Source organism: Cephus cinctus, unplaced genomic scaffold (genome assembly GCF_000341935.2).
Source record: "Cephus cinctus unplaced genomic scaffold, Ccin1 Ccin1_scaffold0126, whole genome shotgun sequence".
Taxonomy (NCBI): domain Eukaryota; kingdom Metazoa; phylum Arthropoda; class Insecta; order Hymenoptera; family Cephidae; genus Cephus; species Cephus cinctus.
In genome coordinates, this window is record NW_014332860.1 from 183,449 (window position 1) to 211,448 (window position 28,000).

Below are 28,000 nucleotides of genomic sequence, written 5' to 3' on the forward strand. Positions count from 1 at the left end.
GGATTCACAATATAGACATTATAGTCATACTCATGGACTTTTTTCGCACATTTTGTGTATATCAGATAAAATTGTTTCCTCTTTGCACATTCCCACAGCAGTGCAATTACAATCTCTCAGAAAACGGAAGATGGATTGAATCTTCGTAGCAAGATCCATGGGAAATTACCAATCGACATTCTTTCGGATTACATGGATATGCGCTACGTCACTGATCTTTGCTTGTGTTGTTATGTTATGGAACTTGTGCATTGCTGCATTTTCGCCGTATTTTCATATAAAAGTTGGAAATATATGCTATTACTGACAAGGAGTATGTATTTCACAATTTTCATCAGCATATCTCCTATCAATATTCGATTGAAAATGTGTAATTGTGCCGTGGAGCAGAGATTCCATTTTATGAAATTGCTTTTGCTTCTTTCTTCACATTCTAACCCCATTCTTATACACTTCTTCGTTTTTCTTATTGTACATTTATTTATATAGTAGATGCAATATACCTAATGTCTTACAGAAAATATATATATTTTTCCTATTTCCTACTGAAATAATCACGTGGTTTTTGAGTTTTTTAATGAGTACTTTGTATTTTAGGTTCAGGCAATATTGGATTAGCACACAGCCCAGGAAAAATATGATATAGTGCGTGATAAACGAAATATTTAAGGAAGATGTCATTCTCAGTGCATAATGATGACTATCGAAGGGTTGTCGAAGAAGCCGTAAACCAAAAAGAATCTTATATGGAAAGTGATACAGCAGCTGAATTTCTGTTAATACCAAAGCATGAACAGTGCATGGAACAAACAATGGTACTTTTTCTGAATATCTTAAAGTACTATAATAAATCATATTCTGACTGTTATTCTAATAATATTATATCTTATAATAAAAACAGGTTGTTGGGGAAGAAATAGTAACACCAGAAAGTATTCAAATAGGTAAACATGTTTGTGACATTACCAATTCAGATTCTACAAGTGAATCAAATACGTATTTGGAAGAGAATGTTAATGCTGCTGAGCATATTGTAAATTACCACGAACCTTCTGATACCTTACATTTGCTAACGGAGGCAAAGATTAAGCAAGAATGGAATGATAGCTTTACGGATGATGCTTTCATGGTAAATCTTATATAACACATTAAATATAGTATTTTATATATTTCTGTACATTCATTCAATTCTCTATAGATTGCAGCAAAAATAATCTACTCCTGATTTCTTTAAATGATTAATTACATATCTCAGATTCGTATAAACGATGTATATTACAACAAAAAAAATTAAAATAGTTTTTCAACTCTAGTGAGGAATTCTTTTTGTATTTCAGTACAATAGCTTATGTTCTATTCCTTTGATTAAATAGCAACCTGATTATGATGGGCAAGAAGCTACATTACATTACGGAGAGGAAATACCAGAGGCTGACGAAGAAGATGCAGAAACAATAGCAACATTTGTAACTTCTGCTGGTCAACAATTAGCTTTATACGCAGTAGAAGATTCTGACGAAGTATTTGCTGTGGCTGTTTATGATGAATCTGGGGAACCTCCTACGAATTTTCAATTTCTACTAAAGTATGCTTCTATTAAGGATATATTCTATCGATATTATGTACTGTATAATTGTCATTGGCGAAATTTATAGAGCCGACGTAGAACGATTGATTGGGGAAGGCGCGGTAAGAACAGTGAAGAAACCAACTCAAATGAAAAATCAATTGGTAACTACACATCCTCCAGTATTCTTACCTAAGCAAGAACCAGTTGAAAAAATAGAAAGCCCGGAGATTTCAATGGCCGAAATAACGGGGTTATATAAAATGAACCAAAAATCTAGTACCTGCAACAAAAAGTCTAGAATCTCTCAGCATTCAGATTTATTAGACACCAAGCCATGCAACGTGACTTATTCTTCTGACAGACGGTCAGATATTACATACGTAATGATGGATGATACCGGCGAAAATATCAGTAAGTTACCTCATTACCGTAAATCAAATGTTTTTGTAAAATATCGAGCCCTGGATAATTGAAATCTATATCTTTTGCAGTGAATCGATCGGAGGAAAGTCAAGAATGCTTCGAAAGTGACAATGAAATCATTGAACAGTCAACAGTACAATACATTCTTTTGGAAGGCGATCAGTCGGATTCAGAATTAACTTTCGACGAGATTCAAGCGACGCTACGGAGTCTAAAGACGTCGCAGTCTCGATCGTCATTAAAGAAACCACTAAACGGAAAAGTAGCAACGGACCAAAAGACTACAAACGGAATGTTCCTCATGAATTCTCCAAATGGTTCCGTGTCGAGTAAATCACAAATCCCGTCGAGTTACTGTACAGTGTCTTCAGAGAGTGGACGTAGGCCTCATTGTAATTACGGATCTTCAAGAAAAAATCACATTTCTAGTTCATTAATGGGGAGAAAATATATATCCGAAGGAAAAGATAGTTTAACGAGTAACATGGGAAAATCTGTAACTACTGCGAGTACAGATAATACCATCTCGAAGAAAGTTTCACCGATTTCTTTATCCGAAAGTAAAATCGCTGAAACAGTTCAGACTGTGTCAAAGGTGAAAAGATCTCGCAAACAGCAATTGACACTAGTAAATCGTGGAGATTCCGAAATAATAATACAACCTGCATCCCTATTGAACGAGGAGGACAATACACATAAAAAGCGAGGAAGACGAAAAAAGAAACCTCTTCCCGATCCAGATTACAATCCACGACCTGTAAGAACGAAACGTGTAAAAAAGTCACCCAGGTATAGAACAGTTGAAGTGATTGAAATTGACATTGACGAGGAGGAAGGTGCTCCGGAAATCGAGGACGATGCGGTCGAAATCGCCGTAGGGGATCCTAACAAAGAGAAAGGATCGAGCGACAAGGAGAACGACGTTATAATGGTGGGAGATTCGGATAATGAGTTTCAAGTGTCACCAGTAAAATCTTCACCGGCTGTCTTACAGTGTGAGCACTGTTCACGGAACTTCAGGCAACAAAGAGCACTTGACACACATTCTAGAGTGTGTCCAAAATCACCTACAAATGCGCACAAGACACAAGAAAGGGCAGCGAGGACAGCTATAGACAGAAGTAACGGGAATGACGTGGACGAAAAACAGGCGGTGAAAAAGCAGTATACGTGTAAAGTGTGCCAGGAGAAATTTGACGTTGTCGTCGCCCTGGCACGACATGCGCGCACTAACCATAGTCAGAGAAAGAAGGGTAGACCCGCTAAAATTGCTATTGAAACTAAACCCGAAACTCCACCACTGCCGGAACCTCCTACGCCGGAGGAAGAGAAGCGGATAGTGGTGCAAAAAACTAGAAAGAAAAAAAATCAAAGCCCTAATAGAATTTGGAATGTCAAGAAATTAAGCTGTACCGACTGTGGCAGGTGGTTTCCCAGTGCCGCATCACTCTCGGCGCATTGTTTACAACATGCAACCAAAATGTCTGGTAAGTATCGCATCTGAGAAATATCTAAACAACAAACAGTGCTTCCTTGCAACATCAAAAATTGTTTCCAGTTCAATCGGTGTACGGAATTCTTTAATTTCTTATAGGTTCAAGCTGAAAGTTCTTTTCGTGTTTCCTATATACGGAAATCCTTCTGTTCACTGTCCAATGGATCTATTTCCTTATTAAATAGACTTCGTTCCTGTATTGCAATAGATTTTATTAAAAAGCTTATGTAGTATAGTGAATAAATGACTTAGTGTTAATGACTGTCACAGTCAGTATATATACTGAATATTGGAATTTTGGTATGCTGTTTGCAGAACAACAAAGACGACGGTGCCAAACGTGCAAGAAACTCATAAAATCAAGGTCTCTTTATATTCGTCACATAAAGATGCACAGTAAGGCCAGGACGAGTGTAAAATCGGTGACGAATATTTTGCAAAAAAAGCTACGACGCACAAGGCAGGCAGCGAGTAAAATTACGTCGTTGAGGAAACGTGGAAGGCCCAGAAAACTTTGATCCGTTCTGTGAAAACAAATAGAATTTATAACGAAAATTGTATACACATCAAGAGATATGTAACGTAACTTGACGTGACGTAGCATAACGTAATGTGAAACTTACGTTAATATATTTCAGTTGGCGTAATTATTATTAAATTAACTTATGGATTGTTCTGCGATGATGCAAAATCAAGTGCAATTGATAAAAGGTTGTTTTTAAAATACGCAATATCTTTTATACGGACCGTCGTAATGTGCATCGATAGTATAACAAATAAATTCACATACTCAGAGAGTAGCTAATAAATATAAATGCGATTTATATTTATAATTATCGACATTAAATTACAAATTTTCTTCAACGAAATCATCGCTGTTTCGTTACATATCTCATAGAGGTGTTTGAGTACGCTAAGTTCCAGGTAACTGGATTTGTTGAACCTAGAATATCACCTACCTTTAGTTTATCAAATTATGGCATATTATCGATAGACATTAAGCAATGTAAATAATACTATTTCCTCGGAAATGAATATTTGCAAAATGTATTAATACGGTGTTCTCATAAGCGTACCGATTCGCGATATTCTAGAAAGATGACAAAGTCTCTGTAATATTTTGAATAATAGAATGATATATAAAAAGAATATATTGATACAGATTAGATACTGTCGTACACGTATTACAATTATTATAAATAAAGAATTAACTTTAAGTTGTAAATGATCCTGTTATTTTGATACAGCCTCGTGTACATAAAGCATAATAGTATAAACTACTCATTTTAGTAAAAAAAATAAAGCGTGATTCGTTGTGCTATTTACGACTATACTACACAAACTGCAGACTGTTAAACAAAGTGTTGTATGTACATACAGGTTCTCATAATGGCTTGGTACAAAACTAGAAACGCAAATTTTACCCCAGTAAGATAATTCAGTTAGATGGTTTACAAGAATGTGAAATTCAGCGACAAAATAAAATTGTTAAAACTTCTTTGCACTTTAGATTTTTATAACGACACACTCCGCAGTGATATAGATTCTATAATGTCAATGGATTATACTCGTTTCTTTTATTAATTCACTGCTATGTGAAAATGCACGTTATCTCGGGCTTTCATAATGGAGTAAACTAGAGCACGAGCGTTCGCTAGAGATTGTTTTTTTTAAATTTTATTGAAGATTGTTGGTTGCAAACCGTATACTATGCGAGTCTCATAGGGTATACTCAGTAGGTAAGCCTTCCTTCCTTTCCTTATGGCTGACTCCTCCAATGAGGAGATGTGTCAGAGCAGGTAAATCTAATCGCAAACATTTATATTGAACATAAAAAACTTTCATAATGAGCCTAATGACTTTCAATTCTGAGAAGCTTGCACAGAAAAGAGGTTGCAATCACTGATAAAGCAGAGATGAGTAGGGAGATGCACACGCTACGGTTTTAGGCGATACTAAAAATATGGCCTCAAATCATAGCGGCGAGTCCGGGAGTAGGATTTTGTGATCATCGCCTCCGTCGATAATGCATATCCCGTCGTAGCCGAGCTGAACGTGATCACGTACGTGTAGCCTGGCCGGCAGAATTTCTCAGCAACTTACCGCTGGTTCCCAGAGAAACACTTGGAACGAGGCCGCTCATCAGATATTGCCTAAATATTTCTTTTCAAATCTTAAATTCGAGTACACAGTGTAAGTTCGATAAGACTCATTAAGACAAAAGCCAGTACCACATGCCTGCCTGCGTTAAGGAGTGCAGCGATGCGGAGCTAGCTTCCAGCATTATTTAACAATGAGTACTAGAGAGAACTATCCCGGAACTATTTGAAGCACAATGTGAAAACAGCACTGAAAGCCGCAATACACTGCATACAATTATTCTAGATGTACGTATACATGTGATAGCTGTACATGGGTAAGCTTTGTGACGTGATTTTTCGATTCACGGTTACAACACGACTCCGGCTACCGATACAGATAACGTTCTCGCTTTCTGGTTCCCTTCGAATAACCACCCTGCTCAAAAGCTACGCTCTCGGGTTGATTCGTATAGTTATGCCAATGCTCTCGTAAGATTTCGTTATTGTGAAGTTGTGGTCGAGGTGCCTGAATCCGCCTTGGGGAAATAGTCTCGACGTACCGAATTGCCCGGCAAAGGAGAGTACCCGACGGAGATGTCTCCACGAAGTCCGGGTGTGATACCGGTCCCCGCTGGAGATGGGCAAAGGGCTGTAGAGCGGGTGGAATTACAGATTTGATACGGTGAAGGGCAGGGGAGGAACCCCCTGACCCGTGTTAAGGATGTGGTGTCCAGCTGTCGCCCGATACCCTGGGGAAGCTGCCGTGGAGGATCTCCAAAAGTGTTACGTACCGATCCGCTAAGGAACGCTCTTGATTTGGTTTAAAGGGACGACTCGAGGGAGGTGGAAGAGTTATCGGCTATAAGGATCTCGACCAATTAGATGATCAGAATGATTAGTTCTCGAATTTGGCTATTGTTAATGCAGTCTGTCTCGGGGCACCGACCGAGATGTCACGAGCTTCCAAGTATTTTTAACCCTTCCGGCGCTGAACACCTGAGAACCTTCCCTTATAAGTGTTAATATTTTACTTTATTGATTTGATTAATTATTTCAATGTTCTAAACACCTAATTTATTAATATTTCAATTTTAACGTAATTTATTTACGATATTTTACAATTTCAATTCAATTTTTATCTACTCCGTATATTCTGCGAGATTTTATTCAGCCTCAATTTTATATTTTATTTTCGTGATCGCAGTCAGCTCGGCTAAGACGGGATTCACATTATCCACTCCGGTTACGTTCATAAACTTACTCTCTTACAATGGAATAAGATTGATTATACAACATACCCCTTTCTATAAATAGTAGTATACATATAGAAAAACAAATATATTTCAAACAAGTATATTTTATATTTATGCACTTGTAACATCATCGAGTTTTTTGTTATAAAAATACATCATAAACATGAATGTGTGATCATAAAATATATATCAAACATTGGTTTCTTAAATGAAAATAGCGTATAAATAAAGTACAGCGATACAGCGTAATGCAATGAATCTAATATATTTAAAAACTGTATTCCAATAATGAAAATTTCATGCATCAGGCGACAGTTTGGATAAAAGACTGTATTCGTGAAAATTAAGAGAAAAAAAGTGCATGTAAAACTGTTATCTCTAAAACAATTAATACATTAAGTGTAAATTATTTATAAGCATGTAACGTCATTAATAATCTCAGCCATCAAGTGTTTATCTTGTAAGGCTGCTCCTAGTTCATCCTGATCCCATTGTAAGTGAACTTTCGACAATCTGGGTTCTTTCTTGCCGCTTACTCGAATGATTCCGCGAGTTTCCACCAAAGAACAAAGACCAACGAATTCCGAAATGTCGACGGCATGAATATTACGCTTTCGACATACTTTTTTGTATACCTCTTGCAGCTACAAAATACAACCAGTCATTAAAGATTGGTACAACATAAACTATAAATACGATAACGAAACGTACCTTGCCAATTGTAACAACTTTGTTCTTGCCTTTGTTAAGAATTAGCATCAGGGAACACAACAAGAATTTCTGTTGCAAAGGAAATGTATTCTCGTCTTTGTTAATATTTTGAGAACCGCCATAAACGCCATTCAACACAGTAACAACTTCTTTAAAATCGACAGGTTTCTCAACATGTACGTTTTGTTTCTTAGGGCTTCCTGTATTTTTCTCTGAAAGTAATACAACATTTAATGTACTGTTGTAATAACAAACAGCCTGAGGAATGATTTTGCCACTTGACTAAGCACTTCATAGAAAATATTTACGAAACATTTTTAAAGAATCTTTTGAGACCACGTGACTCACGCATTCCTGAAGCTTACCATTATGGTTTGTTGGCTGTAGAACTTGGGCTGTGTTCTGAGATTCTGCTAATTCAACCACTCTTCTGCTGATATCCAAAGCTCTTCTGACGTCACCAGAAACGGCGGCCACCTTCCCGGCCAGCATTTGCATCGCCATTGTCGTAAAAACATCCGAAACATCAGCCTGCTTTAATCTGTCAGTTATAATATTAACAATTTCCTGTTTAGAGTAAGGAGCGAAATGCATCAATTTAGGCTTCAACTCGCATCTTGCTTGAAGTCTTGGCAATATTCTATCTGTAAGATCCAAAGCATTGGCAATACCAACAAGGATCAATTTTGAATTTGGTTTGGATGGCCATTCAAAAATAGAATACAATACAGATTGTTTTTTACAATCTAGTTGATCTATCTCATCAAGTATCAATAGAATCATTTTATGATTGGATATTAAATATTTTTCAATAGCTGCCTTACTAGCTTGTACTGATTTAGTTATACCTAGACCCAACTCTTGCACAATTTTAGCATAGATTGTAGTAGCTGATTTCATGGTTGTGCAATTTACATAAATTATTTTGAAGGAAGATTTGAATTCTGGATGAAGCATCGTCTTAGAGAGACATGCTGTTTTTCCAGTACCTGGTGGTCCCGATACATAAAGTGAACCAGAGGTTTTATTCTTCATATGTACATACATAAAATCGTACAACTGAGCCAACTCTGCTTCTCTACCAGGCAAATTTTCTGGTGTGGAACTGTGTAAAGCTTTACGTGCATTCTGATATTTTTCAGAGGCAAAAAGTCTTTTTGGTGCTAGTCTCTCTATACCTTCAGGAGAGGATGCTATGTCAAGTCTTTTCAGTAGAGTTGCTGGTGTTGTAGGAGAAACTTGTTTCTCAGTTTTCTTTTGCTTTGGTGGAGTACAACCTTGTTCCTCAGAACTGCTCGACTTTCGTATCCTTCTTGGAGTCCTCGCAATGTTATTCTCCTTCTCAATATTGTTTCTATAATTTCCTCTTGCTTGAACAAGATTCTCTGCATCGGAATCAGAATCAGATTCACTTGAACTCACAGTCACAATTTTCTTTACAATTGAAGTATACTTGGTGCTAGGAGTGCTTCTTAAAGCTGCTCCAGTGAAGTCCTGCTTTTGAGCATTTTCTTTACTTCCGTAAAACGTCGTTTTTTTCCTGATAGTAAAGGGGATGGTTGTCTGTACACTGGTCATGCTTCTGGAATTTATTCCTTTCACGCAAAAGTACTTTAAAACAGCCCCTTACTGTAAAACGTGCGTCAGCTGTTTTTCTATCAAACCGTTGACTTTCAATTTCACAATTTGGCTTAAGAACAGCCCAATTCGTTGAAAATCCTGTTAATCTTCCCTGTCGTGTAAAATGCGAAAACTTTGCAGCCCTTTTTGTCAGTGTCTTGACCAAAGCAACAAGTGCAGGTAAATCGCAGACTGCTACCTGTTTTTGTGGGAGAACCCTTTAAACGCGGGAAAAGCTACAACCAACTGCGCCACATATAGGTGTCGCCCGTGAAGCGAAGCGCCACCAAACGATAATTGGGAAACTAGCGGTGCTGGGTAACGCTTCCGGAGGTGCCAGACAGTCTCTTCCATATTGGTTTTAGAAGTGAGAGGACCTCACGGGTACGAAATCCGTGGCGATCCGAGGAATCTAGAGAAATCTAGACTTCTCTAACCAGCAAGAATGAGAGCCAAGGTATGTACAGATCTTTTCTGATATTTATTATACATTAGTTTTTCATATTTCTCCAAAAATTTACTTTTTGAAAATCAATGGTTCAACGGCAGTCTGCAGTCGCAAATTTGTACCAGTCTTTCTGTGAGGCATAACGTCGGTCAGAACGCTTCAAAAATATTCATTATCACACTAATACAAAGCTTGTGGCATGGAATTGAGAATTGTGGATTTATTAAATTTTGGCTGGTTCTGACACGTGATTGTTTATATGCGACTATAATGACGCTGCCGCCATCGCGTATTTTTTTTTAGTACATAGTTACATCGTGACACGTGTAAATAATGAATTTTTACATTCACAATTTTTTTACTTTTGTACGAAAAACTAATCTAACTGAAATATCCTAATGAATTTTCAATAATTATTTTACAGTGGCGTAAGAAGAGGATGCGGAGGCTAAAGCGTAAAAGGAGGAAGATGCGTGCAAGGTCTAAATAGACGGCCCATCTTAATTTCTGTAAGTATTTTTGACTAAAACACATAGAACGATATTTCTAATTAAATCTGAAATTGAATTATATTAATTCAAACATTTTAACAATATTAGAAGCATAGGACAAATATAAAATCTTTAATTCCATAAATATGTAAAGAGCTTATCCTAAACAGATTCACTTTATGTTACAAATAATAAAAATGTTTTATTTTTCAGCTGTTTGCATGAAACACTACCATGGACACCTATTACCACAGTCATGAAGGTTGACATATTCAAGAACTATATGGATAAAACATCATACCATTAATTGCACAAGCGGAGAAAAATATTTTACAAACGTACATGTCTTGTATAGTTTAATAAACGACTATTCAAGATATAGAAGATACAAACATTTTTACCTGTCAAAAATCCTAATTCTATATTCATTTACTGACCTTATGGAAAGATGTTAGGTGAAGTTGTAACAGATGAAATACTTTTTGATTATTTTGAACAGTAAAAATAATGTTAAATCCTATGTCTGTAAAATAAATTGGCATTTGAAATAGACGCTAGTGCCTTAATTTATGTATTTTTGTTGACTGATTAATATTCGACGATTTTTACATTTGTTTCACTTGCGTTATGTCGTACATGCGTGTTTCACCTAACATAACCTGAAATATGTATTTATATGCCGTCAAGATGTGTAGCCGCGTTGCGCGAACGTTATTACAAACAGGAAAAGTTTTTTATCAATCATCGTACTATCGCACAACAAATTTACTGCAATATTCGCGAGTTTCTCATGTACGTTTATATTCAAGTAACAACATTCATAAGAAGCTGACAGACGAGGAAATTTCAGAGGATAATAACGAGGAACATAACCTACCAACAGGCATAGCCGAAAAATATAAAGTATTTCGTGATGAAGACGCAGAGATTATATTTGATGTTGACGAGGAAAAGAAAAGAATTACTTTGGAAGAGCTTAATACTGAAATAGAAACTGTCGACCCTTATAATGGACTGAATATGAACCGTAAGTACAAAATAAAGATTTCATCATGCGTCTTTAGTTGACATTTGGTCAATAATATGAACGTATTTCAGACGGCGTAAATGGCGTGTTCGACATCGAAGATTTAGTCGAGCTGTTAAAAAGGGATAATGCTAAGAATATATTCGTAGCTACAGTGCCAGCTGAACTTGCATATGTCGATTATTTGGTAGTTGTAAACGCACGATCACAGAAACATATGAATGCACTTGCGAATTTTGTGCGCAAAGCGTATAAATTAAAAAGACACAAAACGGATCAAATACCGAAAGTCGAAGGAGCGAATTCTAAGGACTGGCTAGCTTTAGATTTAGGGAATATTGCCCTTCACATATTTTCTTCGGAAGCTAGGGAGTTGTATGATTTAGATACATTATGGGCTGTTGGTCCAGAATTTGATGACAAAACGCACGAAGTTAATCCTCGAGAAAAAATATATGAGCAATACAATGAGTTCCTAAATGATCTTCTACCGGCTGATAGTCGTTAATGTATATATTATAGGCTAGTAAATTTTTAATAAAATTTATTTCAATTATGTATCAGTTATGCCTTTATATCCGAAATACCAAGTCCTATCCATTATAAGCTTTGGAAATTTGAATTGAATGGAGCTCCTCAAAAGAAATTGCGTTACGAGACACGGTACAGTTTCTGATGCATCATACATTATACATGAACAATGCGTAATGTCATAGTATAGTGTTTTTCTTCGTAAATGGCTTCTCTACTTCTTTTTCGTTTCATGTGACATGGACATGCACAAATACAGGAGTGGGCTGGACGCGTGTATCCAGCGTGCGTGCATTACCCCCACATGCTATTCTTTTTATCTTCTAATTAGTGTTCTTTCTAGAGCAACTAGCTATAGAGGCATAGCTAGTTCCTGCGTATGCTTTATCTGAAACCTCCATTCATCCTTATCAAGTTATCTTCGGAGTGACAAGCCGCGAGAGTAGCGGCACTGGCACTGTTCTCCCCAAGACTTTTCTTTCACTTTCTACTTCCTTTCTTCCATTCAGGTGTACGGTATCAAGGTCCGAGAGGTGGTTCGTGGTTCGATTACACAATTTCCCTTTGAATCGTGCGACCGTGGCACCGCCGAACACAGTGAAATACTAGTTGTGAAATGTTGAACGCGTCGAAACTATTCTGCTCTCATCGAGTGTTGCTGCCCGCACGACCTCAACTCTTGCAGTACATTGCTCAACTCTTCTATTAATATGTCCTGCTTGTTTGGATTTTCCAAAGAATCCAGAATCACATTCCTAGTTCAGCGTGCGAAATCGAATATTCTTGCGGTGAAACCTCTTTGCTGAAATACAGGTAGAAGGAAAAGTATGGCCGACTGGCTTGTCAGTACAACCGAGTGTATAATGGTGCGAGTTACTTTTCTATAGTGAAATATACAGAAATACAAAGACCACTTACATGTGACGTACGATACGTTCATACGAAATCACGCAGCTGCGATAAGACAATTTTCTTCCGTGACTCATGAGTCGAGCACCTTACGCATGACTTCTCATTTAGTCTGTTCCTCGCCTGGACGCGCAACGTGAACTCACGTCAACTGCTTCTGCTATTGAGAATGGTGCAACGATTGCGCGTGTAAGCTGAATTTCCAGCAGGAACAGAATTAAAAGTCTGATATGTGCCAGTACTAGTTGAATGAAATATTGTGAAAGAGTGAGGTGACGCCAATCAATTGGAACAGAATTGGGGCGTACCAACGTTATGAATTAAATAGCTACTTCTTAACGGAATGTCGTGCAGAGATTTCGTGATTTATCGCAGTAATAAGCGAGAAAGAATGAGAAATAGATAATTATTGTATCATAAATGGTAGGAGAATCTGTTAAAAAAAAAATGGTGAATAAATCGAGTCCAATTTGTCAAGCGAAAGCGATGCGATGCCTGAAGGTTCCTCTCAAATCTACGGAACAGATTTATCTGGTCTTCCTGATCCCGACGCTTGTCAATTGTTGTGTCTACGTAATCCACTTCTCCATGGATTTAGTAACTGCCGAGCAGCACTTTAAAGAAGGCAATCCAGTCTGGGGAAGCTGCACGATAGCCCTGATGTATTCGCCTGCAATAGCTTACTTCGTGCTGACAGTTTCAAGACCGGACTGGTGGATGACAGAGGATGACAAACTCACCAAGGGCATCGTCATGTGGTTTCTACTTCAGTTGTGTCAATTGATAGCATTTCCGCTTTTTGCCCTATATAGGTATCCATTAAGTTTTATCTATTTAAATTATTTCTCTCGAAGTCGTGTGCAGTAGCTTCTTTCTCAGGTATGCTGGTCTCATAGTCCTGGCCATAGACGCCATCGTGTTGACTGGCGAAGAAAGAACAAAAACTTTAAACGTTGCATCCAAACCAGCTGCTATAGAACTCTACTTCTTCCTTCAAGCGTGGTTTCAAGCAGCTCCTCAGGCCATCTTCCAGACACACTTACTCTTTCGGGTGCAAAAGGTCGACCGGGCGCATCAGTCAGGTAGATTGCACATCGCCTCTGTTGTTGGTGGGTAAAGATTAACACGAGTATTCTTATGCAGTAGTCATCCATATCCTTTGTGTCGTCGTGTCGGTCGTCGTATTGGCTATTCAGACAATGTCCTTTCAAAGGTTTGAGAGCCAACGTATAAACGGCAGAAAACTGCCATGGGCAATGTGGCTGAAGAAACATCGAGATCAGGTATTTAAGTTGCCAGTTGTTACCGCAGTAAGGAGACAATATTACCATGAAAATCCCTTCCAGGAGCTTGAAGATCTCGAGGAAAAGAAGCCATTGCAGTCATCAAGCGCGACACCAATTCCGAAGGAAGACGCCATTGAGACTGAACAGATCGCAGTGGAGATTGATATCGTAGCGCTGCCAGAAGCGCCTCAGTCGAAGGAAGTGCGTAAACTTTCCGACCAGAGTCTTCCTGATTTGAAACGTCAAATTTCCCAAACGCCTCCACTTCCTCCGAGAAATGCTCACTTGATGCCACCGCCGACGCCATTGCGAGGTGTCACCTCCGTGACGCCACTTCCGGTTCCTGAAATGCCAGCTCCTCCGCGGCCAGACTCCATCGCTTGGAATCTCGACGCAGAAGAGCCGGAAAGCGCAAATCCAGGTTTCGTCACGAGATCCGTGAGTATTGCAGAGTCGACGCACCGCACGCACAGCCTGCGACTTCCACAAAGGAAATATTCGACCAAAGGCCTAGAGGAAGATGATCCCGTCGGACGATTTATGGCGTTTCTCTGGTGGTTTTTATTTATTCTTTCACGAATACTCTCTATCGCAGTATTTTATGAATTTTATCCTGAAATCCTTGGAATTGTCATCGCTGTGCACTACGCTTTAATGTTAGCGTACCTTTTCTATTATTCGAAAGATTACGAAGTGACGACTGTCTGCATAAACCTGTGGTTGGGTCTCGTATACATCTTCAGTGTGATCGAATATAAAATCAAATTCAAGTACCCGGACAAGTGGTTGCTCGGATATTACACATTGGTTATGTTGCAAAATACCTTTCTATCGATAGTTTATTACTTTTATGCCAATTGGGAGAGCTTCTGGTACATGTACATATTTTTCATAACTCTCGGGAGTATGGGATTGTGCATTTTATCCACTACCGTATATTTCGTTCTCTTCAAACCAAAGACGCGTCGTATTTACAGCAGTTGAGGCTATTTTACCTTAATTTCCAAATTCATCCATGACTCATGATTATTTAAATTAAGTTTCAGTACGCGATATGGTTTGAGCTTTTTTTCCATTGCTTTTTCAAATTAGTATCGCGAGTGAGTAAATGTACAAAATATATATATTGGCCGAGGTAGGTCCATTGAGATCAAGCACTGATCGCACATAGGTACATAGATTATTTATTAGATGCTAACTATCGATAGCAAAATTCTATTACGTAATAGAAAAATGATCCACCTAGAAAACTGTTTTTTCTTTTTGAATAGTCCCTAAGTTCGACAATACATATCGTCTTACTAATAAACTTATATCTCAATTATTTACAGTATCGTATACTATGTACAACACGATTCTTACTAGTGGATTGTTTTTCATGCTATTTAAAATAATATATAATGTTTCCGCAACTTTTATGTCTTCTTTGTTTTATATCTCACTCTGTACAAAACCAATGAATCGTTCAACTCGAGGTTTAATAGGCATCTCAAGGACTATGATGGGGGATATGCACACTAAGGATCTCAAATATAAATCATTAAAGGAATTACATCATTTTAGATTAAACGTGAATGTTAGAGTCTCTGTGAAGGTTCCCTAATTGTGCCTCGAACATTATGTCATTTAATAGTTTTTCCGCGATGATTCTTTGATCAACCCTCATGTTACGCAATTTCGCGGCAACATTGCGACCTATCGCGTCGAATTCATCCTCAATCACAAACGAATTATTATGAGAAAATTTCAATAGATCACCAGATTCCGGCTCCTCTGATCTCCGTCTTCTCGCTACCGGCGATTCGGACCAATCGGCCGGTTGCTCGCAGCTCTCCTCACTACCAGGTTGATACGCTTCCTAGGAAACAATAAAGATAACTTTGTACAACATTTTTTCAGGTCCAATTTGACTTAAATAAATCACAACATTCTTTTAATTCATACTTTCTTTCAATCCTGTCCATATAAGAAATAGCAATCAAATTATTAACTATTTCAAGTACAGTAACTTACTGATTTGTAGCTTTTCCTATATCCCCTTTTTGTCCTGACAAATTCTGGACATTTTTCTGCAGATAAATCAATATACACCATAGCAGGTCTCCTCTGGTTGGACTTGCATTTTATCTTATCGATCATAAATGGATGAACCCTCTGAATTAAAAAAAATCAAATAAAATAAACAACTATAATGCAGACAGTTAAAATAATGGTAAATGAAAAGTAAACCTTTATGTGACTTAGGAAATTTCCTGTAGATTTAAGGTTCCCATTGAGCAGCTTTTGGCATTGAAGGCAGCGAACAGTAACATTGGTATCTTCTACTCTAATCACTGTGAAGAATTCTCCATCAAGAATAGCAGGTAAACGAATAGGAGTAAGTGTCATATTTTGCTGAGCATTGGATTGGATCTGTGTAACTTGTGCCGTCTGATGTGTCTGATGTTGCTGCTGCTGCTGCTGTTGTTGTTGTTGTTGCTGCTGCTGCTGCTGTTGTTGCACCGTAGCAACCTCGTGATTCTCTTGATTTTCAGTTTGAGCTGGTTGTGGAGGTGCTTGGTCAGGTACTGTTTGAGTCATCTCTTGTTGTTGATTCGCTGCTTCGATCATGCATGAATCAAAAGCTTCAATCTTGGTCTCGTACCTTTGTGCAGGAAAATTATCCATGACTAAAGTTGTGAGTGTTACGTTTTTCTCTGATTGCTGGTCGTTGTGAAGCAGGTTTGGAGCGCCCTGACCCGTTCTTCTAGTGCAGCCCTCGACGACGGTAACGTGGAATACAATTGTTTATCTTGGGTTCTTATTGAATTTTAGATAAGCTGACAGATAAGAATGTCATGCGACGCATCTAGATCAGATAATAGATGAGAGACAGCGGGTCTGATAAGCGAGAGGAACTCTAATCGTGGCAAATCGGGTTACTGGTTACTATCTGCCAACCTCCAAGAAGAGAAACGATATTCTTGCACGTTATGTGTTAAAGCACGTAAGATCGTAGAAAACACGAATTTGCATGTCGACATCTCGTGTCGGATTAACTGTTATCTTCCGTTGGCTTTAAAAGCTAATTTGTTTGGGATACTGTTCAATAAAAATATGCACGTCATATTCCTAAGAGGGACGAACTGAATGATGCACGCTTGGTAACACTGTAGTAAACAAACGTGCTACCGAGCACTGAGATAAAAGTTGATCCCAGGAACAAAATTACATTTTTAATAAATCCAAATCTCTTCTATTAGTTACCAAAATCTCTCAAAGAAACTGTTGTATCTTTTCTTCAAATTTTTGGATTTTCAGTAAGCAAAAGTTACTTATATCATAAAATTAAAGGGAAAGAACTTCATGAAATTGTCAGTTGATGGTGGCTCCACTAGTTAACAGTGAATTACTAGCAAAACATACCGATTGCATGTAGTGTTATTAGGCGCTGCCGGCGCTACGACCGAGTACCATTGCATTGGTGTGATTAACATTTAAATCGTGCTGTTAAATTCTCATTTTTTGCTCAACATACCAATTTCGTTGTCGTCGGTTATCTTCTACATTGGTTTAAACACCAGCGATTATGAATTTAATCATTTTTAAAGAAACATTGAAATTCTTCGCAATTCAACCTAACTTGAAATCTTTACTGGTTATGGCAAACGTTTTCTGAACAACCTATCAAGTTTGACTTGTACATGGCAGAGCTTTTTATCAGATATATCAAGAATAAATTATTGACCATTAAAATCTGCACTATTTTATTAATATTAAAAAAATATTACTGGTATTCAATAAAATAAAACCCATTGGCGTATTCATGAATATTGTTGACTTTTTATGAGTTATTTGACATAAGCGCTTTCTTTCCAATACTGCTACCATGCAAAACATTGTATCATCAAAAAGTAAAAGAGTTTTTACATTAGAAAAAAATTCATTGTCCGAACCTCCTTATAAAAGACTGAAGATGCAATCTATTCAAAAGACTGAAACTGTAACATCAAAATCCACAATGTCGCATACATTCAAAAGTGAAGATCAGAAACTTTTAAAAAGCAGTTACATCCCATTAGCAGAGAAAATGAGACCATTAAGCCTCAGTCAATATGTGGGCCAAAAGCATATCCTTGATTATGGGACGGTATTGTACCAATTATTAGAGAAGAATGAAATTCCAAGCATGATACTGTGGGGTCCACCAGGATGTGGAAAGGTAATTATATGAACGACCAGGAGGATCATTAATTCCAAATAAAAATTAGGCATACGATTTTTTCAGACTACTCTTGCCATCATAATAGCTGGACTGAATAATCAAGAAGGTGAAAGTAAAGCTACACGTTTTGTCAAACTATCAGCTACTTCGTCTGGCATTGGTGACATTAAAGAAGCTGTGAATGAAGCGAAAAACGAAGTAAAATTTGGTCGTCAGACCATTATTTTTATGGATGAGATACATCGCTTCAATAAGCTCCAGCAGGATATTTTTTTACCTCACGTCGAAGCCGGCACGATTACGTTGATTGGAGCTACAACCGAAAATCCCTCCTTCAGTTTAAATTCTGCATTACTTAGTCGCTGTCGAGTATTCGTACTTGAAAAACTCGCCAGCACGGAATTGATATCAATTTTACAAAAAGCTATCGTTTTGATGAATGGGAAAATCTACGACCCGTCAAACTCTGTGAATCTTGAAAGTTTAAAAACTAATGTGCCTGAACATATAAACTTTTTAATAGATATACAAAATATCGAATGGCTAGCTAATGCATGTGATGGAAATGCTCGTGTAGCTTTGGGTGGATTGGAATTAGCAATTCAGTGTAAAATGATGAGCAATACTGCATCTCAATCACAAAATTCTCAAACAATAACATTAGAAGATATAAAAAGAAGTCTTATGCGATATCAAACAGTGACAGACAAACGTGGCGACAATTGTCAGGATTTGATTTCTGCGCTGCAAAAGTCTATAAGAGCAGGAGAAGCGAATGCATCGCTTTATTGGCTGGCAAGAGTAATGGCAGCGGAAGAGGATCCCGTGTGCATAGCAAGACGTTTAATAAGAATTGCGACAGAGGATGTCGGTATAATCGATCCCGATGCTTTAGGTGGCTACTATTACATTATTTTGATTGCCCTTTTAAACTGTGTACATTATTATGCCCAATTTGCATTACTCGCTATTCGCTAGGTATCGCAGTTAACACGATGCACGGCTGTCACATGATTGGTATGCCAGAGTGCGACGTCTTGCTCACCCAGTGCGTCGTTTACTTGGCCAAATCGCAAAAATCCCGAATTGTGGATAACGCGTTGAGAGCAGCACAGCAGCTTGTGCAAAACCAAAAGGGACCACAGCCATCCGTGCCGCATCACATACGTTATAAATCAGAAGAGGGAAAGCTTATGGCAAAGTTAGGTATATAAGAATTATTTTTTCTCCGCCTGTGTCTAATTTTAAATGAATAATTTGTTATAGGTTCAACGCGAAAAGATTTTATTCGAAAGTAAGATAGCAAGAAGCATCATTTGCCGAAGGGTTTGGAAAATGTCAATTTTTTCAAAACTACGATGGGGAAAATTATTACGTCTAATACTAAATAAATATTGTACAAATAATAAAAAATTGCAAAAGATTAAATAAATCAAATTTGTTCATTTGTGTCGCTCACAGTCGTGGTAAATGATCGCTAGATGAATGCTATGTATGCTCAAGGTCAGCGAATCCTTAACCAGGAGGTTCGCAAGAGTCAGGATCGAAAATTGTTGCGAATCTATAGCACGCGGTGAAGTAATGTGAAGTCACGAGGGGGCAGTGAGCGCAGCCACGAAGGAAACGTGGGTGAATCAGTCACGAGTAGCCAAGAGGTATGCGGTACAGAGTTACAATGATGACAGAGAGGAGAAGAGAGAGTGAGGTTCAGGCGCAGGCAGGCAACGTGACAAGTATCAGCTGACATCAGAGTCTAGGCCAAGCAGGCAGCCAACAGCACAGGCAGCTGTGATTCTCTTTCGACGCCGCGTTCAGCGACGATCAGTCGCGATCATTTTTCTCTTGCGCAATCTTTTTAAAGTCATTACCAGTTGTTGCCAGTTCGTCGAACCTCGCTCCGTTTGTCCCTTATTCTCGTGTGTTCCGTGTTAAATTACAGTGCGTTGTGTCAAGTCAAGAAATACGGTCATGAAAATTTGGACGTCCGAACACATTTTCAAGTGAGTTGTTCGCCCTTTAACTTCATTAATTGAATGATGGCCAGCGAGACATGCCAAGAAGAAAATGTAGGACTATTTATCGCAATTTCCTTACCTCAGGATTGCATTTTCTGATTTCAGCCATCCGTGGGAAACGGTGACGCAAGCTGCATGGAGAAAATATCCGAATCCCATGAATCCTGCAGTTATTGGCACGGATGTCATCGATAGAAAAGTCGTGAACGGAGTCTTGCATACTCATAGACTCGTTTCTAGTAAATGGGGATTTCCAAAATGGGCACAAGCTGTGAGTACTTTTCTCTTTCTGCTCTGTGAATCTCGTTACACCGAGATTTTTGTGATTTTACTGCCGCAATAATACACATAACCTCTAAGCCTGAAAACGGATGCTATTCACGAAGTAGTTGGTTTTATACTTTAATACTTGAATTATAATTTCTTGGCATAGAAAATTCTTACGAAGTTTTAAATATTGTTTAACGTAACTAATTTTGTTGTGCAATGGCATTATTATGTTGTGCAGTCTGCTGACTTTCCCTAATGAATGTGGTTCTTTTTGATGTACCTACTCACTGCATTATTACATTTCATTCGATTACTTTCTGTGCGAGGTTTGCTTAAATATTTATTTCCTTCGCGAATTAAGCCATTCGTACAGAAATACCTGCGTATTAGGTTATGTAATCCAAATTGCTCCGTGAAATACATTATCGAAATGGTAATTGAAGATTTAACCTGATAGTAAGTTACATATTTCGATTATCATATACGAATATCTGAATGTAACGTAGCCAAGTTTATTTGGTGGGTTGCTCAATAAAATTCACGACCTTTGGACATTTCCTTTTGCATAGACTCACGGATGTTTAATGAAATTATGCCACTACCTACAATTTCCATTTGTAGTTTACCAAAGTGCACTAGCAACCATTGTTTCACAACTATGCGATATGTTGTATTTTCCATAGGAATAAGAACAACCAGCAGGCTGTGTCAAGTGATTGTGTTCATCGATGAAAACGATAACGTAGACCAGATTAGTGATTTGATGCAGAAGCGACTGCGGTACAGTAAGCCTAGTCGATTGCTGACGTCAAAGGTTTTATATCTATTAAGGTTGCGAGCAGCTTTTCGAAAGCATCCGTAGATGTTCTTATGAAACTTGTGCAGGTTAATTTCTTCGTGTTATAATCGATTACTCGGTCGGTCTACACTGGACTCAAAAATATGCTATGCTGCAGGAGGTCTCGCTCTGATCGATCTGTGCCATCCTAGGGTAAAAGTCTTCCGTGCAGACGAAATCTCAGCTGTCGGTATGGTATCCTCCGTTCCATTTACCTGCACGCAGTACATACGAATCCTTATTGCTAGGGCGCTTTATATCGATGTAAAATTATGTAATGCTCGGTTGAATTCTATAAAGAAGAATTGAAATTCAAAGAGAAGACAGAATTCGAGTTAATAATTTGTGATTGCACCGTCGCTTCAGAGACACGGAAGTTTTGTCAGGAACGGCAAGAAAACAGCGGCGCTTCTGTTTTCGAAGTTGGAGATTCGTGAAGCAGTAAAACACGCATTTCTTGTATGAACTTTCATAATGAGCCCGTTCGACGTTACGTTGCTTAGGAATAATCCAGACACGAAGGGATGAAACCGGAGAAGACTGCCTGTTTCTTCCTCTTTTCTCATTCCGATTTTAAGCTCGGCTGATTATCCTTTTCGTTGTATCGCATTTGCGCGCACATCACCGTCGATGTCCTTTATTCGTACAGGCCGCTTCCTTTAGTCGGATTTTCTCGAAACTTGGCCGTTTTGTAAAGGCATTTTGTAAGATCGCTTGAAAGCAGCTTGAAAGCCTGTATCAGTCTCGTATCGGATGCCGAGAGAGCCGAGAGAGAAGAACTTGAATGAAACGGCTGGCTTCCATTGGCGGCTCCTCGTGAAATTATCGTTTGAGGAGAAAGTGCAAAAGGCGAATTTCAAACCGGCCACTGTATTTTCGTTTGATGCGTTTTCACGTTACAGCGATCGGCTCCACTGAAGCTCCTACAGTAATTAAGAAGGAGGCTTTGCAGTCGAAAATTTTATTGGTCCCTTCTTCTCCTTCTACGTCTTTTTTTTTTTTTTTTTTTTTTTTTTTTTTTTTTTTTTTTTTTTTTTTTTTTTTTTTTTCATTTTCATCTTTACTCTCTTGGTGAAAAGGAAACTTTCCATATTCTTGAAAACAACTTAAATCGTGCAACACGATTTTAATTAGGGTGCAACACCTCTTGGGAAGGGTCTATGCATTCCTCCCCTATAAATATATCGCATGGACGATTAATCGGGAGGAAAACAATAACTTAAATGTACTTAAGCCGGAGCCCAATTAGTGTCTTTCTAACGACCTAATTATTCATGCTAATTTGTTAATAATTTCGTACTACCTTTCGGCTTTGCCAGCCCGTTTTATCCGATCCCTTCCCTGGTCCATCGAAGTGCTTATGCCTTCCAATTATTTACAGCCGGTAATTTGTTTTAATTATTGTCCGGAATTAATTAATTTCCACAGCTACCGGCTCGCCGTGTAGTAGCCAACCCGTTGCACAAGTACACCCAGTCAACTCCAAATTGCTGTCAATTAATAACGAAATTCTCCTGCTATCTTCGACTCTCTTTTTCTCTCTCTCTCTCTCTCTCTCTCTCTCTCTCTCTCTCTTGTTTATCTGATAATTGTCGCCGCTACGTGGAAATTCACCCTTAGGGAAGCACTACTTTCTTCGAAAAAGTATCAACATGGCCTTATTCACGTTCGCTGAAGTCCTAGCTGCACCTCCTGTTGTCCTCGGTGGGACGTGCCTGAGTGATTCCATAAATCTTTCAGCAAGTCGATTCCGTTCCTAAGAATTGGGACTCTTCGCTCTACTCGAATGACGAGCCAGGTCGGTCCAGTCTCTTCCGATTGGAACGGGACGTACAGTTTAGACAAATTTCGAGAATTCGAGGCAAAGTCTCGAGCCGTATCTCCGTCTTTTGCTTTGACCGATAAAGATAACTGATAAGAACTGACTGTCTACCCAAAACTAATCGTGAACACTCAATCACTCGGAGGAGAGGGAACCGATAGCCCTCCAGGCTCTTATCTTTCTCAAACAAAAGTAGAAAGTGTGATGGTTTCCACGGCGTTCCTATCATTATATGTATATTTAGGTCCAATTCTCTGGATACTCTTTAAATTTGTTTTATTGAAATACTTGAAAATCTTATTACAGCTGATTGGTCATGCGAGCGTGTGTTACGCCAGTGAACGCAGTGAAGTCGATCCCACCAACAGGCAGATGGTACTCAAGACGAGAAACGTAAGTCTAGCACATTTTAAATTGACTTTCTTCCGTAGGCACATTCCTCCTCGTAGAGATGCCAGAGAGCAATAGGTGGTAAGACGAAACAGTCGCAGTTTGGATTCGCGGCCAAGATTCGCCGGAACGAAGGCTCGGCCTCTTGTCGCGTTCCGCATGTTCTTGACCCATCCGGGTCCTATTCTGGTCCGTCGCTCGAGACTCGGGACGAATTAAGAACTGTCGGGTTGCCCGAGTATTTGCGTCCCTCTCTCTCTCTCTCTCTCTCTCTCTTTTGCATTGAATAAAAGAAGCTGCTGCTTTCCCCCATTAGCATTGGCACTGACATCAGTGCGTCTTGCAGCCCTTAGGCAACTACGTGAGCTGGTGTCTCGGCCAGGAAAGAGCAACGATAGCCTATCGACCATCTTCGATCATCTTTGGCAAACGGCGATCGGACCGATCGGTTAATTAGGAAGATTGAACGATTCGACCTGCTGCTTTCCCTTTGTCTTTTCCTTTCTCATTTAGTTTCTCAATGTAAATTTGTATGTCAACGTGGCAACGCAAAGCACTTTTGATTTCTATAAACTTGTATCAGTACGTGGCGCATATAAGTTTTGCGCTGGACGGCTGAATGCATATCGACACCCGCACACACGCACACCCGCACACACGCCATATATTTAACAGGCTGAATTCCATCCTGCATCCTATTGTCGGGGTAATAACGATTTGGCGAAAGATGAAATTTCGCGCGCACCATTCGACGCTGAGCGAGAAAGTGCCAATGAAAGGGATTACGATGCGGAAGATGCAACTTTCGGAAAATCGCAAACGAGCCGGCGCGACAGATTGTTTCTAGATCGTGTCGCAGAGGCTGAGAAGGATCGATCCCGAAGGAATCTCAATTTTCTTACTTTCTCTTTTTCTCTCGTGATTCTCGTTGGCGTTATAGAGTCACACTCGTTGCCGTCATCGAAGCACGAGGGATGAAACGATCGAGGAGGAACGACTAGACGCCTGGCGTCGCGATGCCACCTTGGGAGAAATTACCTCGGCACGGGGATTCGCATGGAAAACACGTATCTACTGGGTTCTAGGATTTATGTGAAAGTTCGATTCGGAGCTGGAAGCTGCGTTTCCTTCCATCCCGCCTCTTGCGTTCCTCTTTATTCATTTCCTCTTGTTTTTATTTCAAGCCCGTTATTCTTGGCGCGTAGCGAAGTTTGATGGTCGCCGATCTTTTCGATGATTCGACGAGAAAGTCAAATTGCGCCTGCACTAAAAAAGAGCTCTGCTGGGTCGGCAAGATATGGCGGCTTGCGAATCTACCTTCTCGATATCCCTTTATTTATTTATTTCATTCTGCCCCAGCAGCTTCCTCTCGTTACGATGCATGCGGCGTCCCGACGCCGCGAGGAGCGACGCGCGCTCTCCTTATGCAGCTCCGGGCTTTCCTCGTCCCTCCCTCCCTCCCTCCTTCCGATCGTTCCCGACACAGGTTGGGATAATTCAGGGATCGAATTCCGAACGAAATTTCGATTCAGACTATCCAGAGGGTGGATATGATAGGTTATCGATGCTCGCATTACCGGGGTGCATCAGAGGTGCATCGGAGGCGCAGGCTGCGCTTTTCCCCTTTTACCCCTCTCCTTTTCTCCAGCACATCGGCCCACTCAGGAAGGGAGATCGGCAACCTCATCAGGAAGAGAGACGAAAGGTGCCGGCTGCCGAGTGCCCGGGACGCATTGTCGACGTGATGGACGACCTGCAGGTGGAACCGGGAGGCCTGGAGGCTCCGAGGAGACGTCGGACACGAAGCAAGCTCAGCTGAAAGGACTGTGCCGCGTCCCGGGAGCAAATCATGGACGTGGACCAGGAATAATCTTTAGAGATTTCGTGTCCTATCTCCAAAAGCAAATAGTCCTTGCGGAGCACCCAGCACCATTATTATTGCTTTATTGTGCTTCTTCTCATTCATGCTTGGAATTAAAGCTCAGCCATCAATTGGACGTAGCGAGCAGAGCCATAGGATTCTTCTTACAATTAGCCAAGTTATTTCCCTGCATTCTCCCCGTGTTCGTGTGGTCAAACCAGCTGAAACTAAAATTGAACAATTCCCCATGGGTGCGGCAACCTTGTTTACCCATACACGTAGCGAGGGCTAGGGGGTTGCAGAGCTATGGAGCCTATTCCCTCCTCGCAGGAGAATGAGAGTGGCGTAGCGCTACCTACATGCTGTAACTAGCAACTTGCTTCGTGCTGTATCCTATACCTAAGCTCCCAGTCCAGCTACGTTATAACCCATCCAACCCATCCAACCCATTACACGTCGAATCCCGGGAGGGAAATATCTTTCAGCAATTTCCTTGGCACGCTGCATACGTTGCGTACTCTGCTTCTGCACGTAACCCAAGGTAATGGAAATAGGCACAGCTAAGCCAAGATAAGCTAAAGATAAGGTGTTGTCGCGATAGGAACGAGAGATTCTCCGCTTACACCTTTTATGCGTTTATACTCGGTGCAAAATCACCGAGCAGCAGGATCACGTTAAATTCTATTGCTGGCCAATTAGAGGGAAAAACTGACACGTGTCGTCGAAAAGTCGCTTCGAAAAAGTTGGTCGCGACGCAACGAGTGAATGAAATTGACAATGGGGGTGCGCGCGCTATGTCGTCCCTGTTTAAGGGGTCGGGAGGGTAAGGGTGGCCAAGGGAACGGGGAGCAGGGAGAGGTCTACCGGGTTTCCTGAACTCTCGATGGAATTTGCGCGGCTCAACTGGCGGGGATACAACTGGCGACTGAATTATTGTACGCGCAGTCCTCTAAATCATAAAAACATAAAAGCAACAAAGCGCGAGAGAGCAGGCGCGAAAACTATCTCTCTCGCGCAAGTTCGCGCCGTCCTGTCGCCCCTTTGGAATCGCTACATGACGCTGCTAGTGCCAGCACTTTTTGAATCGATTGAAATATGGAGCCGAGAGGCGTCGGCTTAATGAAAAATGGTTACGCCGACCTGGACCAGCCGCACTCTCCTGCGCCTTCTCGATCAAACTCGTCGTTGATTGGGTTCCCTCCGAAAGGAAAAAAACTAAAGCAGTCTGTTTTGAAAGCTAGTCCTTCGATGGACGTCCGTTCATACTTCAAATTGATCGAATCGATGTCAAAGTCCACTACTGTGACGGCGCACAGGGTGGTTTAAAAACTGTTTTCAGTGGAATTAGAGCTGGCAAATGGTTCGTGAAACGCACCGGCAAATATTGGGAAATATAGGGAAATTTATAGGATCCTGAAACAACTCTTGAGTCCCATCTCAAAAGTACTATTAATTGCGCGATGACGCTAATTACTAGCACTGTAATAAGTCCTCAAGTCGCAACAGCAGTTTCCATTGCAAAGACAAGCTTCTCTCCTCTTCGCCTTCCCCATCCAGCCTATCCAGTGCTCAAACATTCCAAAGTCTTTGACGCTCAAGGGACTTTGTTCCTCGATCAGGTTTAGTTTCTCTTCGTCAGCCGCGCGCGCCTCTCCTGGCTTCTATCTTGCTCGATTAACCTAGACGCCCTAGATTCCTGCACATCCTGCTGCTGCTTGTCGCTCGCAGTCTTGTCTCTGGTGCAGGTGCGACACATGCGATTCGTGCTTGGGCGCGTTCAGTCGCGCAGCTGCGCCCTGCGACAGTCGACACTGGACCATCCGCGGCAAATGAAAAGCAAACGTGCGGCTGGATAAACTCGAAAAAGAATCGGTAAACATTAGTTTTAACGGGAGCCGTGGGAGAAGCGGCAATTCGGCGGACCGCGGCAGGAAGGGCGGGAGGGGGGAGGTGCCAGGACTAGCAGCGAGGAGCGAACATTTTTCAATTAACGTCGATGCTGGAAATACCGTTAAAAAGAGAGAAAGAGGGAAGATGGGAGGAAAATAAAAATACATTAATTATACCTTTTAGGAGCCGATACTGATTAAATCGGCTAAGGACACTCGTTTACAGGAAAGCTTTTAAACGCATTTAATCAAATTGAATTTGCCGACAAAGAGAGAGCAAATCTGAGCCGCTTCGTGTACAGTCGTACACACAACTACGTCGCCATGGTTTTCGTTTACCCCTCGCACCGTCCGCCCCATAGTCCGAATTTTTTCCAGGGATTGGCATTACATCGTGACGTCATCTCAGCAGAGCGTGCTATCGTAATCAAAGGTTACTTCAAACGAGTTAATTGGCAGCGGGGATAATAACCAAAGACGCACGCAACACGCAACAAGGCAGACCTGTGATGAAGGACTTCTTCTAGGCTCATGTTCGCGTTGCACATAGTGAGTGAGTGAGAGAGAGAGAGAGAGAGAGAGAGAGAGAGAGAGAGACTACTGCGGAGAAAGGAATTCTCGGGAATTAAGACTAACCCAGATGTTCATGAACCTGTCAAATGGCAAGGAGCACCAATGACGGATAACGAGATAAAATAAATCGGCCAAAGTGGCCGGCATGGAAGCGCGGAAGATAAAAGTCTCGACAGAGCCGAACGCGCCAATATTCGTCTTCCAAGTTTAAAGTGGATTTGCGCAAGCACAAGAAGTTCAGCTGAGCTGCGTGGAGACTCGGTACGACGAAAATGTGGATACTAGGGGGGGGG

The 28,000-nt window shown here is 40.2% G+C and overlaps 7 protein-coding genes across 17 annotated transcripts in view; 5 read left to right on the plus strand and 2 right to left on the minus strand.

Annotated features, from left to right (window-relative positions):
• The first annotated feature begins 100 nt into the window (after positions 1-100).
• LOC107262749 lies at positions 101-4,986 on the plus strand. Its single transcript, XM_015729268.2, has 7 exons — positions 101-313; positions 598-815; positions 902-1,129; positions 1,374-1,585; positions 1,656-1,981; positions 2,062-3,480; positions 3,804-4,986. Exons 2-7 carry the CDS (start codon positions 675-677, stop codon positions 4,004-4,006), a joined length of 2,529 nt encoding a protein of 842 aa, XP_015584754.1. The 5' UTR covers positions 101-313; positions 598-674; the 3' UTR covers positions 4,007-4,986.
• A 1,920-nt stretch (positions 4,987-6,906) lies between these two features.
• On the minus strand, positions 6,907-9,111 carry LOC107262738 (cell division control protein 6 homolog). The gene is made up of 3 exons (XM_015729240.1): positions 7,899-9,111; positions 7,534-7,745; positions 6,907-7,466 (listed from the first exon to the last, which is right to left on the minus strand). Exons 1-3 carry the CDS (start codon positions 9,109-9,111, stop codon positions 7,233-7,235), a joined length of 1,659 nt encoding a protein of 552 aa, XP_015584726.1. The 3' UTR covers positions 6,907-7,232.
• Positions 9,112-9,439: 328 nt separating this feature from the next.
• LOC107262742 lies at positions 9,440-11,679 on the plus strand. Its single transcript, XM_015729246.2, has 4 exons — positions 9,440-9,610; positions 10,026-10,110; positions 10,306-11,119; positions 11,191-11,679. Exons 3-4 carry the CDS (start codon positions 10,759-10,761, stop codon positions 11,625-11,627), a joined length of 798 nt encoding a protein of 265 aa, XP_015584732.1. The 5' UTR covers positions 9,440-9,610; positions 10,026-10,110; positions 10,306-10,758; the 3' UTR covers positions 11,628-11,679.
• A 979-nt stretch (positions 11,680-12,658) lies between these two features.
• On the plus strand, positions 12,659-15,782 carry LOC107262737. Of its 4 annotated transcripts, none has more exons than XM_025080126.1 (5): positions 12,659-12,748; positions 13,158-13,371; positions 13,439-13,641; positions 13,703-13,842; positions 13,906-14,859. In XM_025080126.1, the coding sequence occupies exons 2-5, from the start codon at positions 13,220-13,222 to the stop codon at positions 14,827-14,829; spliced, it is 1,419 nt and encodes a 472-aa protein (XP_024935894.1). In that variant the 5' UTR covers positions 12,659-12,748; positions 13,158-13,219; the 3' UTR covers positions 14,830-14,859. The 4 variants fall into 4 exon arrangements, with proteins under 4 accessions (XP_024935894.1, XP_024935895.1, XP_015584724.1 ...); XM_025080127.1 differs by lacking the exon at positions 12,659-12,748 and adding an exon at positions 15,599-15,782 and having other exon boundaries at positions 12,957-13,371; positions 13,906-14,283; XM_015729238.2 differs by lacking the exon at positions 12,659-12,748 and having other exon boundaries at positions 12,957-13,371.
• LOC107262740 (probable serine/threonine-protein kinase fhkB) lies at positions 15,014-17,074 on the minus strand. 2 transcript variants are annotated; one of them, XM_025080136.1, is made up of 4 exons: positions 16,534-17,074; positions 16,075-16,442; positions 15,859-15,999; positions 15,351-15,703 (listed from the first exon to the last, which is right to left on the minus strand). In XM_025080136.1, exons 2-4 carry the CDS (start codon positions 16,423-16,425, stop codon positions 15,410-15,412), a joined length of 786 nt encoding a protein of 261 aa, XP_024935904.1. In that variant the 5' UTR covers positions 16,426-16,442; positions 16,534-17,074; the 3' UTR covers positions 15,351-15,409. The 2 variants fall into 2 exon arrangements, with proteins under 2 accessions (XP_015584731.1, XP_024935904.1); XM_015729245.2 differs by having other exon boundaries at positions 15,014-15,703; positions 16,075-17,070.
• On the plus strand, positions 17,006-19,481 carry LOC107262739 (ATPase WRNIP1). Of its 6 annotated transcripts, none has more exons than XM_015729243.2 (5): positions 17,006-17,144; positions 17,907-18,046; positions 18,113-18,944; positions 19,028-19,251; positions 19,316-19,481. In XM_015729243.2, the coding sequence occupies exons 2-5, from the start codon at positions 17,915-17,917 to the stop codon at positions 19,478-19,480; spliced, it is 1,353 nt and encodes a 450-aa protein (XP_015584729.1). In that variant the 5' UTR covers positions 17,006-17,144; positions 17,907-17,914; the 3' UTR covers position 19,481. The 6 variants fall into 6 exon arrangements, with proteins under 6 accessions (XP_015584729.1, XP_024935899.1, XP_024935898.1 ...); XM_025080131.1 differs by having other exon boundaries at positions 17,009-17,144; positions 17,910-18,046; XM_025080130.1 differs by having other exon boundaries at positions 17,010-17,144; positions 17,760-18,046.
• A 301-nt stretch (positions 19,482-19,782) lies between these two features.
• LOC107262743 (protein slowmo) overlaps positions 19,783-28,000 on the plus strand; it is a 10,854-nt gene continuing 2,636 nt past the window's right edge. The window contains exons 1-3 of one of the 2 annotated variants that reach the window (XM_015729247.2): positions 19,786-20,049; positions 20,170-20,335; positions 23,301-23,387. In XM_015729247.2, the coding sequence (XP_015584733.1) occupies positions 20,018-20,049; positions 20,170-20,335; positions 23,301-23,387 (285 nt within the window). In that variant the 5' untranslated portion in view covers positions 19,786-20,017. Of the gene's footprint in view, positions 20,050-20,169; positions 20,336-23,300; positions 23,388-28,000 lie in introns of both variants that reach the window. The other variant, XM_015729248.2, reaches the window with a different exon arrangement.

Bases quoted from the DNA above. Each gene is read 5' to 3' on its own strand.
- LOC107262749 (XM_015729268.2), top strand. From the start codon at position 675: ATGTCATTCTCAGTGCATAATGATGACTATCGAAGGGTTGTCGAAGAA. The intron at 1,586-1,655 runs GTATGCTTCTAT...CGAAATTTATAG, and splicing joins AATTTTCAATTTCTACTAAA to AGCCGACGTAGAACGATTGA. The intron at 3,481-3,803 runs GTAAGTATCGCA...TGCTGTTTGCAG, and splicing joins ACATGCAACCAAAATGTCTG to AACAACAAAGACGACGGTGC.
- LOC107262738 (XM_015729240.1), bottom strand. From the start codon at position 9,111: ATGACCAGTGTACAGACAACCATCCCCTTTACTATCAGGAAAAAAACG. The intron at 7,746-7,898 runs GTAAGCTTCAGG...TATTACTTTCAG, and splicing joins ACAGCCAACAAACCATAATG to AGAAAAATACAGGAAGCCCT. The intron at 7,467-7,533 runs GTACGTTTCGTT...TGTATTTTGTAG, and splicing joins AAGTTGTTACAATTGGCAAG to CTGCAAGAGGTATACAAAAA.
- LOC107262742 (XM_015729246.2), top strand. From the start codon at position 10,759: ATGTATTTATATGCCGTCAAGATGTGTAGCCGCGTTGCGCGAACGTTA. The intron at 11,120-11,190 runs GTAAGTACAAAA...AACGTATTTCAG, and splicing joins TAATGGACTGAATATGAACC to ACGGCGTAAATGGCGTGTTC.
- LOC107262737 (XM_015729238.2), top strand. From the start codon at position 12,980: ATGGTAGGAGAATCTGTTAAAAAAAAAATGGTGAATAAATCGAGTCCA. The intron at 13,372-13,438 runs GTATCCATTAAG...CTTCTTTCTCAG, and splicing joins CCGCTTTTTGCCCTATATAG to GTATGCTGGTCTCATAGTCC. The intron at 13,843-13,905 runs GTATTTAAGTTG...AATCCCTTCCAG, and splicing joins TGAAGAAACATCGAGATCAG to GAGCTTGAAGATCTCGAGGA.
- LOC107262740 (XM_015729245.2), bottom strand. From the start codon at position 16,512: ATGGATAATTTTCCTGCACAAAGGTACGAGACCAAGATTGAAGCTTTT. The intron at 16,000-16,074 runs GTTTACTTTTCA...TTTTTAATTCAG, and splicing joins ATTTCCTAAGTCACATAAAG to AGGGTTCATCCATTTATGAT. The intron at 15,704-15,858 runs GTAAGTTACTGT...ATTGTTTCCTAG, and splicing joins ATAGGAAAAGCTACAAATCA to GAAGCGTATCAACCTGGTAG.
- LOC107262739 (XM_025080130.1), top strand. From the start codon at position 17,801: ATGCAATCTATTCAAAAGACTGAAACTGTAACATCAAAATCCACAATG. The intron at 18,945-19,027 runs GTGGCTACTATT...GCTATTCGCTAG, and splicing joins AATCGATCCCGATGCTTTAG to GTATCGCAGTTAACACGATG. The intron at 19,252-19,315 runs TTAGGTATATAA...AATTTGTTATAG, and splicing joins AGGGAAAGCTTATGGCAAAG to GTTCAACGCGAAAAGATTTT.